The 17,962-nt window shown below is 45.8% G+C and overlaps 1 protein-coding gene across 12 annotated transcripts in view; it reads right to left on the bottom strand.

Annotated features, from left to right (window-relative positions):
* Positions 1-17,962, bottom strand: part of hdac5 (histone deacetylase 5) — a 78,520-nt gene that overhangs the window by 7,196 nt on the left and 53,362 nt on the right. For 6 of the 12 annotated variants that reach the window (XM_042087863.1, XM_042087861.1, XM_042087852.1 and 3 more), the window contains exons 8-22: positions 16,252-16,371; positions 15,232-15,490; positions 14,462-14,667; positions 13,238-13,255; positions 10,535-10,825; positions 5,285-5,450; positions 4,790-4,923; positions 4,312-4,432; positions 3,296-3,345; positions 2,889-2,996; positions 2,603-2,658; positions 2,270-2,357; positions 1,748-1,867; positions 984-1,081; positions 560-678 (exon numbers count right to left, since the gene is read on the bottom strand). In XM_042087863.1, the coding sequence (XP_041943797.1) occupies positions 560-678; positions 984-1,081; positions 1,748-1,867; positions 2,270-2,357; positions 2,603-2,658; positions 2,889-2,996; positions 3,296-3,345; positions 4,312-4,432; positions 4,790-4,923; positions 5,285-5,450; positions 10,535-10,825; positions 13,238-13,255; positions 14,462-14,667; positions 15,232-15,490; positions 16,252-16,371 (1,954 nt within the window). The remainder of the gene's footprint in view (positions 1-559; positions 679-983; positions 1,082-1,747; positions 1,868-2,269; positions 2,358-2,602; positions 2,659-2,888; positions 2,997-3,295; positions 3,346-4,311; positions 4,433-4,789; positions 4,924-5,284; positions 5,451-10,534; positions 10,826-13,237; positions 13,256-14,461; positions 14,668-15,231; positions 15,491-16,251; positions 16,372-17,962) is intronic. The other 6 variants (XM_042087854.1, XM_042087858.1, XM_042087857.1 and 3 more) reach the window with 6 other exon arrangements.

Below are 17,962 nucleotides of genomic sequence, written 5' to 3'. Positions count from 1 at the left end.
GGATTCTGGGAGACACACTCAGCTCCAGCGTTCACACATAGCACAAATGATCAGTCTACAGCCAAACATCACAGGGGAGCGATGAGTCATGGCTGCCTGCAGGAGGGTGGGCTTCTCAGTGAATGAATCGTGAGGGGTGCTCACATGGACAGGAGACGGAGAGAGAGAGATGAAGAGAGACAGAGAGGGGGGGGAAGAGGGAGAGAGAGTTGGTGAGAGAGAGAAAGAAAGAAAGAGGGAGAAAGGGAGATAGTGAATGAAACAGATCTCGGGGAGAGAGAGGGAGAGAGAGGCAAAGAGGGATGGTGACAGGGAGAAAGGGAGACACTGAATGAGATGGAGAGAGAGGGAGAGAGAGAGGGAGAAAGAGGGAGATGATGACGGAGAAAAGGGAAGATAGTGAATGAGGCAGAGGGAGCGGAAGAGAGGAAGAGAGGGAGAGGGGGAAGAGAGGGAGCGGGGGGGAGAGAGAGGGAGAGAAAGAAAGACGTGGAGGAGGAGGGGGAGGGGGGGGGGAGGGGGCGTGGTGAGCTGCTGCAGATGCTGCAGTGTTACTCACACTTGGCCGTGACGTTGTAGCCGCCCAGAGGGGACTGGTGACCCTCGACCGCGTCGAAGCCGGCCGACACCAGGACCACGTCCGGAGAGAACTCATTGGCGATCGGCATCACCACAGTCCTACATGAACAGACAGCCAGTCACTGACTGCACCAATCACATGGATGCCCTCACAGACTAGCAAACTGAATGAGATGGAGTGTGTCATCCTCAAGACTGTTAGATCAATGAATGGACAGTGTTGCTAAGCATAAAGACAGTCCGTTGACTGTCAATCGTATTAATAGTAATTTTCTTCATTTCTGCTTTCTATGTATACTTCTACAATGCATAGCAAGAAGTTTGGGAATTCATTCAGCTTGAAATGGTCTATACTGATTTATTTCTGATTTCTAAGCAGGTCTGATGCAGGCAGACAGACATACCTGAAGGCTGTTAAGTACTCCACATCACCCATAGGGGGCTCCACTCCACCCGTCCAGGCAATGTTCACATTAAAGCCCACACCTGGCCCAACTCCCACCTGCACAAGCCCACACACACACACACACACACACACACACACACACAGAGAAGAGAAAAGCAGCTCTGAGCACTTGGCCACTCGACTGTAGCAGTGACAGTGTCCTTGAGGGTGGACCCCCCAGCCTGAGCGAGCTGTGTGATTGTGCTGCTGTAGTCTTTCCCAAATTAGTCTGGGGTGGCTGTTAATTGGCTAATGCTGGAGGAAGCATACTGGAGGCACAGATGGTTCCGGAATTAATCCCATTCAGGACGCAAGTCCTCAGGAGCCGGCATGAACACTGCTGTCTCCTTCATCTCATTTCCACATATTTACCTCTTTAGTGAAACGTTTCATTACAGTTAACTCATAGAGTGCTATATTATATAATGTTTACATGTTATATATTAGGCTACATATAACTGTGTAAATGTTTTAGAGTTTATTAAATGCAAACCACCATATTGCCACCATGACTGTATATTACATATTATTTCAAATAAACTTCAGCTAATGCATTCCTTACATATTATTTCAAATAAACTTCAGCTAATGCATTCCTAAATTTACGATGGAATCACTTCACAAACTCATAAGCTATTTCCCAGGATAGTGAAGGCTGAAGTTCATGTTCATGTTACTCTTGACCTCTGACCTCATCTTTCAGCCTTGACCTCCACTACTGACCTCCTCAGGAGCTCCGCTCCCGGGAAAGAAGTTGCCATCGTCATAGCGATGGAGGGAGATGTAGAGTACATTGGGATCGTTGTAGAAGGCCTGCTGACTCCCGTTGCCATGGTGAATGTCCTAAGGTTTCAGGAAGCAAGTGAAAAGGAAGGATAGAGAGGGGAAGTGTGTTTTACCATAAAAATGAGAGAAAAATTCACACTGTAACTCCTAGCTCTCCTTAGCTATGCAAACAGGTTCTCTGCTCTTTCTGATTCCCTATAAGCTCATGCACCTGCTAACACACCAGCCAATGTAGCATTTCACCGTTCTCCTGTGAGCTAATGTCTAGGGATCTGGAAAAGCTACAGCCTCAATGGATATGAATACAAATCAAGATTTTCCAATGAGAGAACGAAATAGGTGGCAGAAGGAATGACAATAATGAAAAAGGCAGCGAAAGAAAAGGAGAAGATGAGATTAGAGGTGGAAGGAGAGACGTAGTCAAGGGGACCTAATGTAGGCAGAGCGCTGAACACTCACCCAGTCCACAATGAGTATCTTTCCTACTCCGAGTTTCTGCTGCAAGAGCTTTGCTGTAATGGCCACTGAGTTGAAGAAGCAGAACCCCCTGTGACACACACAAACACAGATATATATATAAAACTTTTTTATAGAGCACAAAGTAGAAGGGTGGAACAACACAGAATGTTCAGTTATGAATAATTCAGCTCCTCTTCTGGAGTAGAGTATTTCAGACTCAAACAAAGTGGCACTGTCAGCAGCCTACGGTGACATCATCCAGACCAACTGCCACCAACCCCCCCCCCCCCCCCCCCCCCTTCCCATTACCCACAATTCCACAGGGCTACTCACATGGCTGTGGACTCCTCTGCATGATGCCCAGGTGGACGGACCACAGCGAAACCGTTCTGTTTGTTGAGAAATATGAGGACAGACAAGAAGAGACAATGTTGCAAAAGTTAGAGACAGACATTTTGGTCACAGTGTATTCTCTATACTGAGGGAGTGGCAAAATATGTGTGTGTGTGTGTGTGTGTGTGTGTGCGTGTGTGTGTGTGTGTGTGTGTGTGTGTGTGTGTGTGTTTGTGTGTTGGTGTGTGTGTGTGTGTGTGTGTGTGTGCGCGCTTGCGTGTCTCACCTTGAGTTCTCCGGCGGCAACCTTGAAGGCCAGCTCAATGACGCAGCCCACAGCCATGCGGACTGCCCCAGAGGAGTGCATCTCGTTCCAGACTGTATCGCTGTCCACCTGCAGTGAGCATCAGACACATCAAGCACTGCTGCACTCTTCCTCATCTCTCTCTCTCTCTCTCATCATTACATAGTGAACACCATCACCAACAAGACTACAGTCACCATGACTTCATCAGTGATCAATGCATTTCTGACTGGATAGAGATAACAATGACACGTTGTATCAAGTAGATTTCTAAATAGACTTCAGAGAAGTGGCTCTATCAGTTTCTGTGGGGAAAGGTGGATGAGCTGTATGGAGGAGGAAGGATGGATGGATGGATGTGGAAAACAACAGGAAAGAGGTCAACTCACCCCGATGCCTCCACAGGGCAACATGGCGTACATTTTTTGACTCATTGGCCCTGCAGAGAAAACACACATGTTCCATCAGTGACAAATTCACAGCAATCAAGCACTTCACTTTACAAAGAACTCACTGTTTGAGTGGCTAGTGACTGAAATTGTAGAGCTACAACAGTGTGTGTTCCTATCACTAGGAGATGGTGCAACAGTTCTCCACAACCATGTGCAATGCCCAATGGCACTGACACAGAAATGCCTTAAATCTTTAAATTGTTACCCTTTAGCCCCCCCCCCCCCCCCCCCATTGAGGAGCACTTTTGAAAAGACAGAAGAGGCCTTGAGACTATGGGGGGTATATGGGCAGTGTCTGCCTATATTCAGAGATATGCATCCATACCGGATAGGTAAGGGGTGTGATAACTAGAGACTGGGGAATGACTGAAGCCACGACTCACTTCTGATGCACACCCTGACGTCTTCACAGCCATGCCTACCTGCAGTCTCCCCCACCCCCCTGTGGTGCCATCCTCCTGAGAATCCCTCTATCTTGACCTCCCCCCTCTCCCCACACACACACGTCACACGGTCGGTGAGTCACACTCACCGACCGACTCAGGAGGAGGGATGAAGAGGGCAGTGTGTGTGTGTGTGTGTGTGTGTGTGTGTGTGTGTGTGTGTGTGTATGTGCGTGCGTGTGTGTGTGTGTGTGTGTGTATGTGCGTGCGTGTGTGTGTGTAGGGGGGGGGGGCTCTTGGTCCTAAAAAAAACATTATCTGTGTCGTAGCAGGTCTATCCCACAGACCACAGACACAGACCACGACACACTATGCTAAAAGCCCTGCTTTGCACCAATGCTACTGCTAATAAATGATGTCTCAGAACAGGTTGAGCTACGCAGTTTTTGCACATACAAAATACGACCCATACATGAATAATACAAAATAAAATGCAATTGAAATTCTTCGCAATTCCTAATATTGGTAAATGAATCAATGGCGTATGTGTGCATATGGCTTTGTTCTCACCTAAGAGCTTCTTGCTGTCTAGCTTCTGCCTGTTCAGAGGACTGGTTCCGTAGAGGAGAGTGTGATACTCTGAGTGAACTGTCTGAATCTCATCTAGCGTGGCCTTCCTGCCCCGGATCCTCTGCGAACAAACAAACAAATAAACAAAACAAACAAACACAACACAACACAACACAAGGCATTGTCATCTGGGAGAGAAACTGCCACTTGTTTCAGAGTGATCTCTACAAACTGGTTGAGCTTGATGGCAGTAGTGGCACCATTGATGAGCTAAACAGAAGTTTTTGTGTGATATGTTTCTTCTATGAGAACAAGCCCAAATCATACAAAGAACTTTTCCCTGAGTTTTGTCAGTTTGTCATCAGAGCGAAGGCACTGCATGTAGACGTTTCATTGCAACCACACACAGCACTCTCCAGAGCTAGAGTGTGGAGAGGCTGCAGATGGTCCTCCGGGGCAGTGGGGGGCGCAGTCTCACCTCACAGCGGCCCAGCAGCCCGGTCTCCTGCAGCCGGGACCACACGCTCTGGATGCGGCCCGCGTGCTCCGGGTGGATGTGGGTGTTGCCACACATGCACTGGTGCTTCAGCATCAGCGTGTCGTACACCAGCCCTGCCACATAGAGAGAGTGAAGAAGGATTAATATATATAGCAGTTAACAAGAAAGATCGCAGTTAACAATAAAGATCTGTGTGTCTGTCTGTCAATACTTTGACAGACAGACAGACAGACAGACAGACAGAGACAAGACAAGGATGGATTCATGGACAGACAGAGACAGACAGACAGATAGACTCAGACAGACAGAGAGATAGAGTCAACGTTGCTCTGGAAAATGGACAATCTACTGCCAGTCATCTGAGGAGAAATAGCGACTCCATTTGATACATGCAATTCTACAAAAATCCACTCAGACAAATTTGAATGATGAAGCTCTAGATGAAGTTCTAGTTCCATGTGTAGTGTTGGCTACCTGTAGTGAAGAGGTGCTTAATGGGGACTTCTGCCATAGGGGCTCCCTTAAGACTGGCGGTGGCCGGGGAGGACTGGGCCCTTCCCAGGGGTCTGTGGGGCATGCCAGTGATGGAGAGAGAGGCCTGGAACACATTGAGCTGCTGAATGTGATGTTGGTCTGAAAACTGCAGAGAAAGAATAAAAATGAAGATTATTAAGACACTTGTTAGAAAAAGATTATTAAGACACTTGTTAGACTTATTTTTACATTTACAGTCTTATGTCAGGTTTATTAAGCTTCCTGAAACCAACCTTTATCATTAAAGATTAACGTTAGATACAATTAAAGTTGTATCTCCATATCTCAAAAATCTCCAGCTATTGAAAGTGTTGTAAGCACTGAAGAATGAATGAAATGGAAAGCGGAACAAGGTCTTGATAAAAAAAAAAAAACCTGCTCACACATTCACACGTTGCTGTTAAAATTAAACCTTGACCACAGCAGTGTGATTGATGAAAAGTTAACGAGTTAACCTGTTAACTAATAACAGTGTCAACACGACTGAATGTTTCCTTCACAAAGAGTATTTCTGTCGCTCATAAAAGTTCCACAAAAACAATCAGAAATGCACAAGGTAAGAGTTGACCTGTAAGGGGTGATGAGGAAAAAAACATCCCCACAAAGCAGCAGAGGGAGAGAGGGAGAGAGGGAAGAGCCAGAGAAGAGAGAGGGAGGGAGGGAAGAGCCAGAGAAGAGAGAGAGGGAGGGAGGGAAGAGCCAGAGAAGAGAGAGGGAGTACAGACAGAGATGGAGGGGACAGGAGAAAGAGAAACAGAAGGGGGGAGATCAGCACAGTGGAGCTAAATTAAGCCCTGAACCGAATAAACAGAACACTCTAAACAAAGACCACAGAGCACGTGTGCACACAACCAACTTTCAAAAGGCAGAATGTGTGTGTGTGTGTGTGTGTGTGTGTGTGTGTGTGTGTGTGTGTGTGTGTGTGTGTGTGCGTGTGTGTGTGCTTATGTGGACTCATCCAGCCCTCAAAAGGGTTGGCAGCTTGTGGTTGTGTGTGCATGTGTGTGTGTGTGAGGGTATGTGTGTGTGTGTGTGTGTGTGTGTGTGTGTGTGTGTGTGTGTGTGTGTGTAAATGTATCCCATATTCAGCCCTCAAAAGGGCAGGCAATATGCATTTGTGTGTTTGAGCGTTTGTGTGAGTCTGTGTGTGTGCGTGTGCGTGTGTGAGTGTTTGTGTGTGTGTGTGCATGTGTGACTAAGTTTGGTGTGTGTGTGTGTGTGTGTGTGTGTGTGTGTGTGTGTGTATGTGTGTGTGTGTACCCATCCCTCATTCAACCCTCAAAAGGGCAGGCAAAGGGGAGAAGCTGTAGCAAGGCCCGCCAAAAAGCTACTTTACACATCCCCGGCAGTAAACACACACACACACACACACACACACACTCCAAAAAGAGGGAGGGAAAGACAGAGGTCTGCTCTCTGTCAAGCAGAAAAAGAAGGGAGAGAGGGAGGGAGATGAACGGATGGCTTGGCCGGGCCTTGCATGTTTGGAAAAAATAACAAACGAGTGAAAACACATGCCATGGAAGTCAGAGAGAAAGAGTAAAGGAAGAAGGGACAGAGAGAGAAGAGAGAGAGAGAGAGAGAGATACAATGTGGAGCACCTACAATTACTTGATGTGATATTAGTTAGCACATTAATTGTGCGTGAACGCACACGCACACACACACACACACACTGTGCCTTCCACCATGTCCTGATCTCTTGTTCATTCGAGACGCTGCAGCATATCCTCTCCCACCTCTGTCCTCTATTCACAGCATGGATGCACAAGCCATTAGTATTCAAGACAAGTGGAGCAGGGGTGTGCACGCACACACACACACACACACACACATGCGCGCGCGCGCGCACACACACACACACACACACACACTGAAGCACGCGTACACACTGACACACACACACACACACACATGCGTGCGCGCGCACACACACACACACACACACACACACACACACACACACACTGAAGCACGCGTACACACTGACACAGGGCGTAGGGTGTCTGTGTGGTGTGCACAGGGGGGAGAGGAGAAGAAGAGGAGAAAAGAATGGACGGAAGGAAAGAAAATGGAAAGAGAGGGAATGAGGAAGGATGACTGGGGTAACTTCTGCTAAATTCTGAGTCTGAGATGTTTTTGATTATGTCCTCTCTATGCCCCCCCCTCCCCTTAATCAATTTCCTGCAAACACACACACACACACACACACACACACACATACACACACACACACACACACACACCAATAGAAGCTGCTATTCCCAATGAGATTTGATTGGGTGTAAAGTGCACTGCGAGGAAGGCGTGGGATGAAGAGCAGGAGAGAGAGAGATAGTGAGTCAGTCAGTGAAGGAGAGAGACAGAGAGAGAGAGAAAGTGGGAGAGAGAGGGAAGGAGAGAGACAGTGGGAGAGAGAGAGTCAGTCAGTGAAGGAGAGAGACAGAGAGAGAGAGAAAGTGGGAGAGAGAGGGAAGGAGAGAGACAGTGGGAGAGAGAGGGAAGGAGAGAGAGAGAGGTAGGGAATGAGCAGGGGGGGGGGGGGTACTGCAAGAAGGGAAACAGGAGGATGCTGTAGCTATAAAAAAAACTAGAAAGGATAGAGAAAGAGAGAGAGAGAGAGAGAAAGAGAGAGAGAGAGAGAGAGAGAGAGAGAGAGAGAGAGAGAGAGAGACAGACAGGTGGAGAGAGTGTGAGAGAAAGGAGGAGGGAATGAGCAGGGGGGTACTGCAACAATGGAGACAGAGGGCTGTAGCTAGAAAAAAACTGGAGGAGAGAGAGAGATGCAGAGAAGAGGTGAGGAGTGTGGGATGAATCACCAAGGAGAGATGAGTCAGAGACGAGTCCATTCACCAAAATAAGAGGGGTAAAAGCACGGAGGACATTGGGGGAGGAGACTGTGTGTGTGTGTGTGTGTGTGTGTGTGCTTGTCCCAGTGAGAGAAAGCTGGATGCCGCCTGAATTCCAATGTGCTGCTCTTTGACAGAATCTTTCTCAATGATCTCAGCTTGAGCAGGAAGCTCACTGGCTGAATGTCTGAATGCAAATTCTACACACACACACACACACACACACACACACACACAGCATCAATGTGAATACTTCCTCTTCCTCATAGTAATTCCTTCATTGATCAGTCTTAATCATCTCATTTTCTTGTGTGGTAGCCCAATAACTTTACAGAGTACTAGTGAATGCTCTAAACAGAGACTTAACACACAAAGATGCGATGGTTGAGTCAATACCCTGTTAGATATGCCAATCAACGGAAACAACAACACACTTCTTCCAATTTAGCCCGGAAAACATGACCAAAATAAACTGAATTAACCTTCTGATTAAAGTTGTTTTTTTATTCCTTTTTCAGTCCACAAGGAACACTTTGAGCACAGGGGTACTCATGCGATGCGGCTGGTTGGCTGTTTTGTGATGCAGACTGCAGCCCATTCATTCTCAAGAGCCGTCGCTTCGCCGCTGTATTCCACCAACATGGGCTAACTCATGATGACTCACTCAGTGGGTGGATATGAAAGCATTCGCTCACATTCTGTTTTTGTCTAAGTTCAGAGTTTTTTTGTGTGTATGAACTCTAAATCTCTCTCTCTCTCTCTCTCTCTCTCTCTCACTTTCTTTCCCCCATCTCATACACACTCACTGTGAGAAGGACACCCACCATTTTCCAGCAACTCATCTCATGACCTCATCGTTTCACAAAATCAACATCAGAAAAAACAAAACTTGAATAAAGTACAAAAACAAGAACAGAAACAAAATTCCACAGCATCGGTAGAATCTTCACCAAGTGGGCAAAAAAACTGATGGTGTGACGACAGGGCAAATCTTACGAGAGTAGGTCTCCACCAAAGATGCAGTGGCTTACCGCTAGAGCCTTTCTGGAATGTTCTGTTCCGATGTGGAGTGTTCCAGAGCATGGCAGACAGGCAGAATGGGGTCATTCAGTTCGACCTTCAACACTCAATTTTATGTGCTGGAGTAAGTTATGTACTTGGGCAAGTGGAGAGTTGCACAACTGATCTTATTAGAAATGCATTGTGTGGAGTATGATGGCTTTATTTCAGGGACCATCATCATGAGCTGAAGAACAGAAGATCCATTTAAAGCTTGTGGAGGAAGCACTTGAGATACTTGTGCAAACCTCTGTAATACTTCAGTCTGATTGCAGATGAAAACAAATGAAATGGCAATTTGCTACCTCCTCTATAATCTGCTCCTATAGTTTTATGACCTGTGCCTGAAACATGATGGAACTAATGCCATAAAGATGTTGCCATTTTGAATAAAAGTGGCCCTGGAAGTCATTTTTTCTCCATTTCTCCATTTCCAGCTTTTAAGCTCAGCCCATGCTGTGATAACTGACTCTTTCCAGACTTCCTGCAATTAGCTTGTATTCCATCAATTAATTCATTCTGACATGTTCTTTTTTGACATCTTTATAAAAGAGCAGCCTTATTCACCTATCTAATGTACCCTGGAAACCATTGGGTTTAAAAGTCACATATTATGAAAATGGAACCCTTTCAGGGCTCTTGCACAAGTATTTGGGTATCTGGGAAATCAGGCTACCAATGAAAAAACACAGAAATAACAAAACCCAGTCATTTGTTTATTGGGTGCCTAGGTCTGGAAATGTGATTCAGTGAGACAAGAATGATCCATTCAGAAATCTTTCTTTAATGACGTTGAGAAAGGAAGCTTATTGAATAAAACCATCTCAATTTCACCTGGACCAAGTCTCTCCCCACGACTTAAGAATGCAAGTGCAAGAGCAAGGGATCCCACAAGCAAGATTTAAAATTGTGGGAAAAGGGGAAAAATATGTGGCATTTAAAGCAATACCAAAGCACTTTTCCTATGTCGCAAGCGCACTATTTGTTTATCCAGCACCAGCTTTGAAAACAGTGATGTCCACAGACAATGTAGAGTATGTTGCATGATTTTATGAAAGTATGATGTATTGCAACATCAGAAGCAAGTCAAATATGTAGTTTCTTATGTCTCATTCCATCAAACTACAGATCCGCAACCCGATTTGGCAAACTTGCATAGTGCAGGTATAGCCGATAGAGGGTCGTAAAGCGAATGCAGAAGTGCTTGGAAAGATTATTTTAAGGTACAAAAACTCTGTGGTGCCAGCGACAACACAGAAAACTGAGTGGCAGTTCCTCCTACCTGTCCATAGGGGGTGCCATCGTCGTCGCACTCCTTGAGCTCGATGGCCTCGTCTTCGTCGTCCTCCTCCTCCAAGTCGCTCTCGGTGCTCTCTCCCTTCAGGGGCAGCAGGCGCTCCGACGGCGGCGACGTTTCGCCTGAGCCGTCCTTTTGGAGGCGCGGCTCACGCGTGTGCTCTGGCCCCTCGCCCCGGCCTTCCTCTAGCATCTCGGCCGTCTCTGTGAGCTCCTCCTCCGTCTCCTCGGGGTGAGTGGGCGGCTGACGGGGAAGTTCCGCCCCCTTGGAGAGGATCTGAGTGGACAAACAGTGCCTATTGGTTGCAGCCTGCTGTCAGTGGTATGCTAGCTAAAGCTAGCTAAACAGTGTCACAGAAAGCTTGTGGGGATCGACAAAAAAAGCTATTTCAATTTTAAGTAGATGTCTTCTCAAATGGGTTTATGAAAAAAATAAGGTGAGATGAGGAAGTGTGCAATTATTCAACAGTGTTTACATTTAGAGAAATTAGCTTAGTTGTCATCCGTGTGTGTTTACACAGTTTATGAGTGTGTGTAAGGGTGCTTGTCTGTGGCTCAATGCCACCATCTATAGATTGGAAAGTGAAAAGACAAAACCCAAGAGGGGGTTACAGTCACTAGATGTACATTGTACACATGTATAAATTCATAAATTGCATGGCTCCCCCTGGACGGACATATAGATGTCAATGGGGCATTTTGCCCATGTTCAGGGTGAAAAATAAAAAAGAAAGATTAGCATAAGACAAGTCAAATTGGTGTTTTCAAAAAGAATGGATCAACAATCTTTGTATATTCCCACAAGGTGTTTGGGTGCTCTGAAAATGATAACCAAAATGATTTTTCAGACTTGTGAGGTCTGCTGTTCAGACCCTGAAGGGATTTATTTTCTGTTCATTGCTTTTTGTGAGAGTGTTTCTACATATCTCAGTAAGGAAAATAAATCAAGAGCCTATGTTGAGTACAAATATGTCTTCTGAAGGCTTAAACAGAGCCCAGCCAAAAACTCCAATAAAATTTGTATCAACTTTGAGGGACAGCTATGACCATGCAGGATTATCCAGACCAAACGTGACAATTTTGCTACATACTATTCCTATTTATGTACCAGCATGCAAAATTTGAGCCTCCTACATGATTTAGTTCTTGCGCTGTGGGCTTGTTAACTTTGACAAAAAGGCCGAACAAAATCGACACCCCCCTCCCCCTCTAAAACTGTCTGTATCTTGGAAAGTATTGATCTTACATAAGAATAATTTTACAGTGTGTCTCCTGGGTAACATAGGTACACCTGTTAATTTTTTCAGAATTTTTTGAGACCTAAGTGCGTGGGCCCTGGTTGAACTGACGTGGAATGACCCTGGTGCATTTTCAGTTTTACTGAGGGGTACTACACCAAAATGGCGTTTGGCCTACCCGGCTTTCCAGGGCCCAATGTGTGTGTGCGTGTGTGTGTGGGGGGAGGGGGGGCGGGGTGTGGATGGATAGGGGTTGGCCCCCGGTGACAGGACCAAAAGCTCACACTTTCTGTATCAGCCTAGTGGGGCAACATGCCCACCAAGTGTGTTGCATGTTCCCCGGTGTTCCTTTGTCTTTTTTTGACAGCTCCTTTAAAAAATGTTGACAGCTCCTTTATGACTGCGCTGCGCTAGCGTCATAATATGTCTCCTATAGTTAGCCTTTAGCTACCCTACAGCTAAAAGGTATAGCATGTTCTTTTAATAGCAGATTGAATCAGACACTACTTATTGGTGGCAGCCTGCTGTGGCTGGCACACTAGCTAAATGGTACCAAGGAAATCTCAGTTGCCAACTGACTGCTGCTAATAGTTCACACTAATAGTTGATTTCCAGACTGCCTGTCAGCCTTAGAGCTGTCAGCTTATTGCTATATTGCTATTAGCAGCTAGTACTGCCTGTCATGCATCTCAGAAGATACTCTTCAAACAACTGCTAATTCTATATTCGATTTAATAGTGAACTGGCATCACCACTGTAAACCCCACACTGTGCTCTGCAGTCTATTCTGAGAGAATAAGGCTCTAGTAAATCTAGAAAATCTACACTCACAGGGTTCCCCACCATGTGCAGCTGCGGCCTCACAGCAACACATCCCCTCGCGAGCAAACCGAGAGTTTAAGATAATAAAGGATAAATCTGCGCTCAGCTGCGAGCAGAAAAGGAAAAAGGCCATCAGTCTTCCTCATGGCCACTTGGGGTCGGTGCTAACCATTTCCCCTGTAGTGGATGGGACAGCTGCCTCCAGACCACCATCTGTACACTGAGCCTCACCTCATTATGGCAAAAACAGGCTGCTGTGTTTAAGGCCACCTATTTAAACAGGCCTCCTTAAATGACTTATGTTTAAAGTGTCATTAGTACAATTACTATGGCAAAATTATTATTTTGTCAGGACTAATGCATAGCCTGTTTATTTGTATATGTGTGTGTGTGTGTGTGTGTGTGTGTGTGTGTGTGTGTGTGTGTGTGTGTGTGTGTATGTGTGTGTGTGTGTGTGATGACATAACACCCCCCCTGAGTACACCTATCTTTGTTAAGCAATATTGTTTCTGCTTCCATTACTGTGAGTGTAAAGTTATTACTTGTATATAATCCATATGTGTACAGGTATGGTTGTGCATGTGTATCAGGGGTGTAACGGTACACAATAATCACGGCTCGGTACGTACCTCTGTCTCGAAGTCACACTTCAGTTCATTTTCGGTACAGTAAGAGGAAAAAATGGACAACATAAAATTGCTGGTTGTTTATTATGAACGTTTGTAAACACCAACAGTTGATATTTGTTCTATAACATTTTTAATGAAACAAATAAATAAATATAAAAAATGAAAAATATAATTATATATATTATAAGAATTAAAAAACAGAATACTGCTGCAAACCACCTCTAATAAATTCTCAGGATTCTCAAACAATCTAATCCAAGTCGTTTGCCTTGGTGACTAGCCCGGCACGCCCCTTTATACACATTACGGAATTCGGATGGTTAACGTACCAGAGAGCTTCACTTCTTACAACAAACTTGTGTTACATACCTGGGGCGCGTTTCCCAAAACCAGTTGGTTGGCAATGGGAAATTGCATTGCAACCAACAAAGTTGCCAACTTAGTTAGTAACTATGGTTTTGGGAAATGCGCCCCAGGGCAGTGCAGAGCAGTGCAGTTATTAAGATAAGGCTCCTATGAAAATTAATGGAGAGAAAACCCTAAATAACTCTATTCAGTAAGGTCATATGGACATTAAAAGCAGGCCTACATCACATTAATCTATAACTTAGTCCTCTGCATCATTACTTCAAAGTAGGAATAATAACTTTGAATAGCTTAAATGGCTTAAAGTCAGCAGAACAATTAATGTCTTTATTTTGTTTTATTATTACTTTATTATGCAATTATTTTGTTTGGCGTTTGTGTTACAGATGTCTGCATCTTCACAACACAAAGCAAGGAAGTGAGTGTGGTGACATCTGGCTAATCATTTTGTGCGAGGGACTGCTGTGGTTAGTGATATTTCTTAGGGAACTATAATAATTGGTCACATTTGCAGAAAAGTGGTGGTTGGACTAATTGCAAGGTTGCCCAGACTTTTGTGTGGGATTACCGGTAGTTGAATTTGCGCTAATTGTTGCAATCATAACATGGCACAATCCTAGAGGAACTAGGGCCGTACCGAAAGTCCTGGACTGAAACGGTCTAGTATGAATATGTGTACCGTTACACCCCTGATGTGTATATGCATGTCTAATCTATGTGTGTCTGGACATGTGTGCTTGTGTGTGTGTGTGTTTGTGGATGTATGCTTGTGTGTGTGTTAATGCGCATGTGTGTGTGTGTGTGTTCATGCTTGTGCTGTGCAAGTGTAAGTGTGTATGCGTATGTGTATATGTCTACCTTGTTGAGCTGGTACTGTTTCTGCTTCTCCAGGAAGTGCTGGTGCTGCTGCTGCATGACCAGCTGCTGGAGGGCCTGTGGACTCTGGGGCAGCGGCGCCGACTGGGTGCGGCTCAGGGGCCGGTGCCGCGGCAGCTTGTTCACCGTACGCATGTTATTGGACACCCGCTCGCCCGTAACCAATGGCGACTGGCCATACATGGGCACTGTGGGTAAAAGATAGGAAGACAGCCTTAGCGATGGCCGTTCAGTGACCTCCGAGAGGTTTATGCAGCGTGGTGATGCTGTGCAGACAGCTCAATATTTGCATGCTATTGTCAGTATAAACCATCTCATCTACAGAGTAACTGTGCAGCGTTGTATTTCTAATTCAATATTCATTTACTTTAAAGTGAGTCTGAGAGTATTTTTCACAATAAAGACGCCATTGTAGTGTATTCTCTTTCTATGGTATTTCAGTGCAGGTGGTGAGAGGAGGGATTATTACACCATGAAGTCAGATAACAATCCCATAAGAGTCTGAGCACTGCCAACTCCCGGTGCAGTAGTTAGATGATCATAACGCTGTCATCTATATCTGCAGAGAGTCGCACCGTTTTACAGCCGCATATAAAAGTTGACATAAAACAGACATCATCTGGACCATCCTTAGAGAGGACTAAAAGAGTTCTGACCCAAATAGCATGCCAAACTTTTAGTCTACACTGCTGATGGCAGTGTGTGTGTGTGTGTGTGTGTGTGTGTGTGTGTGTGCCTGTGTGTGTGTGTACCTGCGAGCAGCGCGCTCTGCTGCCGCGCCTGTTCCAGCAGTAGCACGTGCTGCAGGAGCGAGGAGTGCGAGTGCGAGTTGGTCTGGGGGCCGTCGGCGTCGTGGGGGGCTCCGGGCGGGGGCAGGCACGCCGGCAGTGACGAGGTGCTGACAAACTTCCCCGTCAGCGCACCGCCCTGACGTAGCGACTGTAGGGCCTGTCGCTCCGCCTCCTGCAGCTTCTGGGAAGCCTGGAGGTCAGCAGCAAACGTCAGCCCACTCTACATTGGGCAATAGTGTGACAATAAGGCACAAACATACAATGGTGTGATTACTGTCACAGGTAAGGTATTTGTTACGACAGAGGATGTAGACTGCTGCTACAGTGTTAAGGCCTATTCACACCAAGAACTATAACGATAACGATAACTATAACCAGAACGATAAAAGCGTTCACACTGAACAACGATAAATAAAGTTTCTCCTTGTGTTAATGAATGTGATGGTTAAAATTCGATGGGTTCTGATTGGCTATTAACTTTTTATCGTTCTGAAAATCGCTCTCTCAAAGTGATCCCCAACGATATCGTTCTTCATGTCGTTATCGTTATAGTTTATGTGTGAACGTCGTCATTCATATTAATGAGAACAATATTTATTTATAGTTATCGTTATCGTTATCGTTCTTGGTGTGAATGGGCCTTTAGTGTGAAAAGGAATGGTGATACAGTTGGGCTGGAGGGAGTTGAGTTAATTTGCAGGAAGAATAGAGCGAGTAATATGTGGGAATAAGGGGAACATTTCAGTCGCTCCAGAGTTTCCTACGCAGACCATATAGGGTACGTGTTCAGTACTCAAGAGACTACAAAAGGAGTGTAAATGACTAACATACTGCATACAGAAACTAAGCTGACATTAGAGTAGGGTTACGACACTAAGCACTGTGGTGTGGGGTGTAGGAGGAGGGAGAGAGGGAGAGTGTGTGGCTGGGCAGTTGGATGTGGGGTGTAAAATGGCACTGGGGTGTGTGGCTGGTACTCACCGTGATGTGCGAGTTGGCAGGCAGGCCCAGAGAGATGTTGGGGAGCGAGGGGGACGTGTAGAGAGTCAGGGGGCTCACCGTCCCGTCCGCGTTCAGAGACTGGTGGAGAGAGCGCAGCTGCTGCAGGAGGAGGCAAGAAAGAAACGGATAGGAAGAGAAGGGGAGATGGGAGGGAGGGAGAGAGAGAGGGAGGGAGGGAGGGAGGGAGGGAGAGAGAGATAGAGAGATAGATAGATTCATAGAAGGAGAGAGGAAGTGGGATGAATGGATGTGAAGGGATGGCAAGGAAGGAGCCTCCAAGTTTAAACCCCCATAATACATAGAACAAACAGCATAACTATACTATATCATTAAAACATTACACACATGCATTTTCGAAAAGTAGATAAGTTCAGTCCAGTTTAGGTCTGTCCACATGTGTTGCCTGAAAAATGTTTTCCTTCTAACTTCTAGCACTGAATCACCAGTCAGAATCACCGATTAAATAAAACATGGAGAGAGACTGAGAAAGAGAGAGGGAGAGAGAGAGAGAAAGAAAGAGAGACAGAAAAAACAGTGAGAGGGGAGAAAGTGTGTTTGTGGCGAACTGCCCTACTTGGAAGAAGAATGATGTCACCATTCTATTCTTCGCATTAGTGAATTTGCCGGCTGGATGCCGAGCTGCAGCGGCGCCGCAATAACGAACTCCACGCGCTATTTCAGAGTCATAACGGCAGTGCTATTTCTGAGAACTAACGCCGGCGCACCGCAAGCTAACTTGGTGGCCGTTATGTCATCATCATCGCCGTTGTCGATCCACTAGAGTGAAAGCAATGATGTGTATGAGCGAGCATATTTCACTGCCAAGACTCCCCAACATTACATTTTTATTTCTTTATGTGTGTGTGTGTGTGTGTGTGTGTGTGCGTGTGTGTGCGTGTGTGTGTGTGTATGCCCTACTTTCTCGCGAGGACGTTTTGGAGCCAATGCGCACCGGAGGAAAAGCACTTCAGAGAAGCGGCTATTACAGTACATGCCATTATGCCGCAGTCTGTGTCGCATTTTTTCAAAGGCATCGAGGTGTGACCACATGAATGGTAAAATTACTTCACCAAATGTGCCGGTCCATAACGGAGTCTCCAATTAAGTCATTAGCACAGGGCACCTCGCTGATGAGGAGAATGAGAGGCCATATTAAGTCACACTTGTAGTAAAATTATAATGAATTTCCACCATGTCCATCCAATTACGTCATGGTGTTAGCCTATTTTTGGGTGGCTACAATTTAACGTCTACCTCCACAAAGCCAAAACGTTTTCAACAGACGCTACCCCCTAACAGTGATTTACATCACTTTTTTAAGTCAATTTGATCTGCCATGTGTCACATCTGCCCAATACATCCATATTCGCATGTATCCCATTAACTTCAGCGGCTCATTTGCGACAACACTTCCAGTCTCTCTATACCCAACCCTCACGCCTATAGTTCTTTCAAATGAATGTGTGGAGCTTGGAGACAGATCTGTGCTGGGGCCTGGCAGCGTGACAGTAACACAGTGACGAGAGGCACGAGCGTGTCAAGTTGACCAAAAACATCTAGGATTTCTGCAAAACCCACTGCCGTCTAGTGTAACTGTTTCCATGGTGTGGCGGCGAGATGAGGCTGCGTTCAAAATGCTTGCCAGTCTTCCAGAGGGGCACGTTGACCTTCACACTCCTGCTCTAGCTGA

Source organism: Alosa sapidissima, chromosome 3 (genome assembly GCF_018492685.1).
Source record: "Alosa sapidissima isolate fAloSap1 chromosome 3, fAloSap1.pri, whole genome shotgun sequence".
Taxonomy (NCBI): domain Eukaryota; kingdom Metazoa; phylum Chordata; class Actinopteri; order Clupeiformes; family Clupeidae; genus Alosa; species Alosa sapidissima.
The sequence above is the reverse complement of the archived record's forward strand: the minus strand, read 5'-3'. Positions and strand labels throughout refer to the sequence as shown.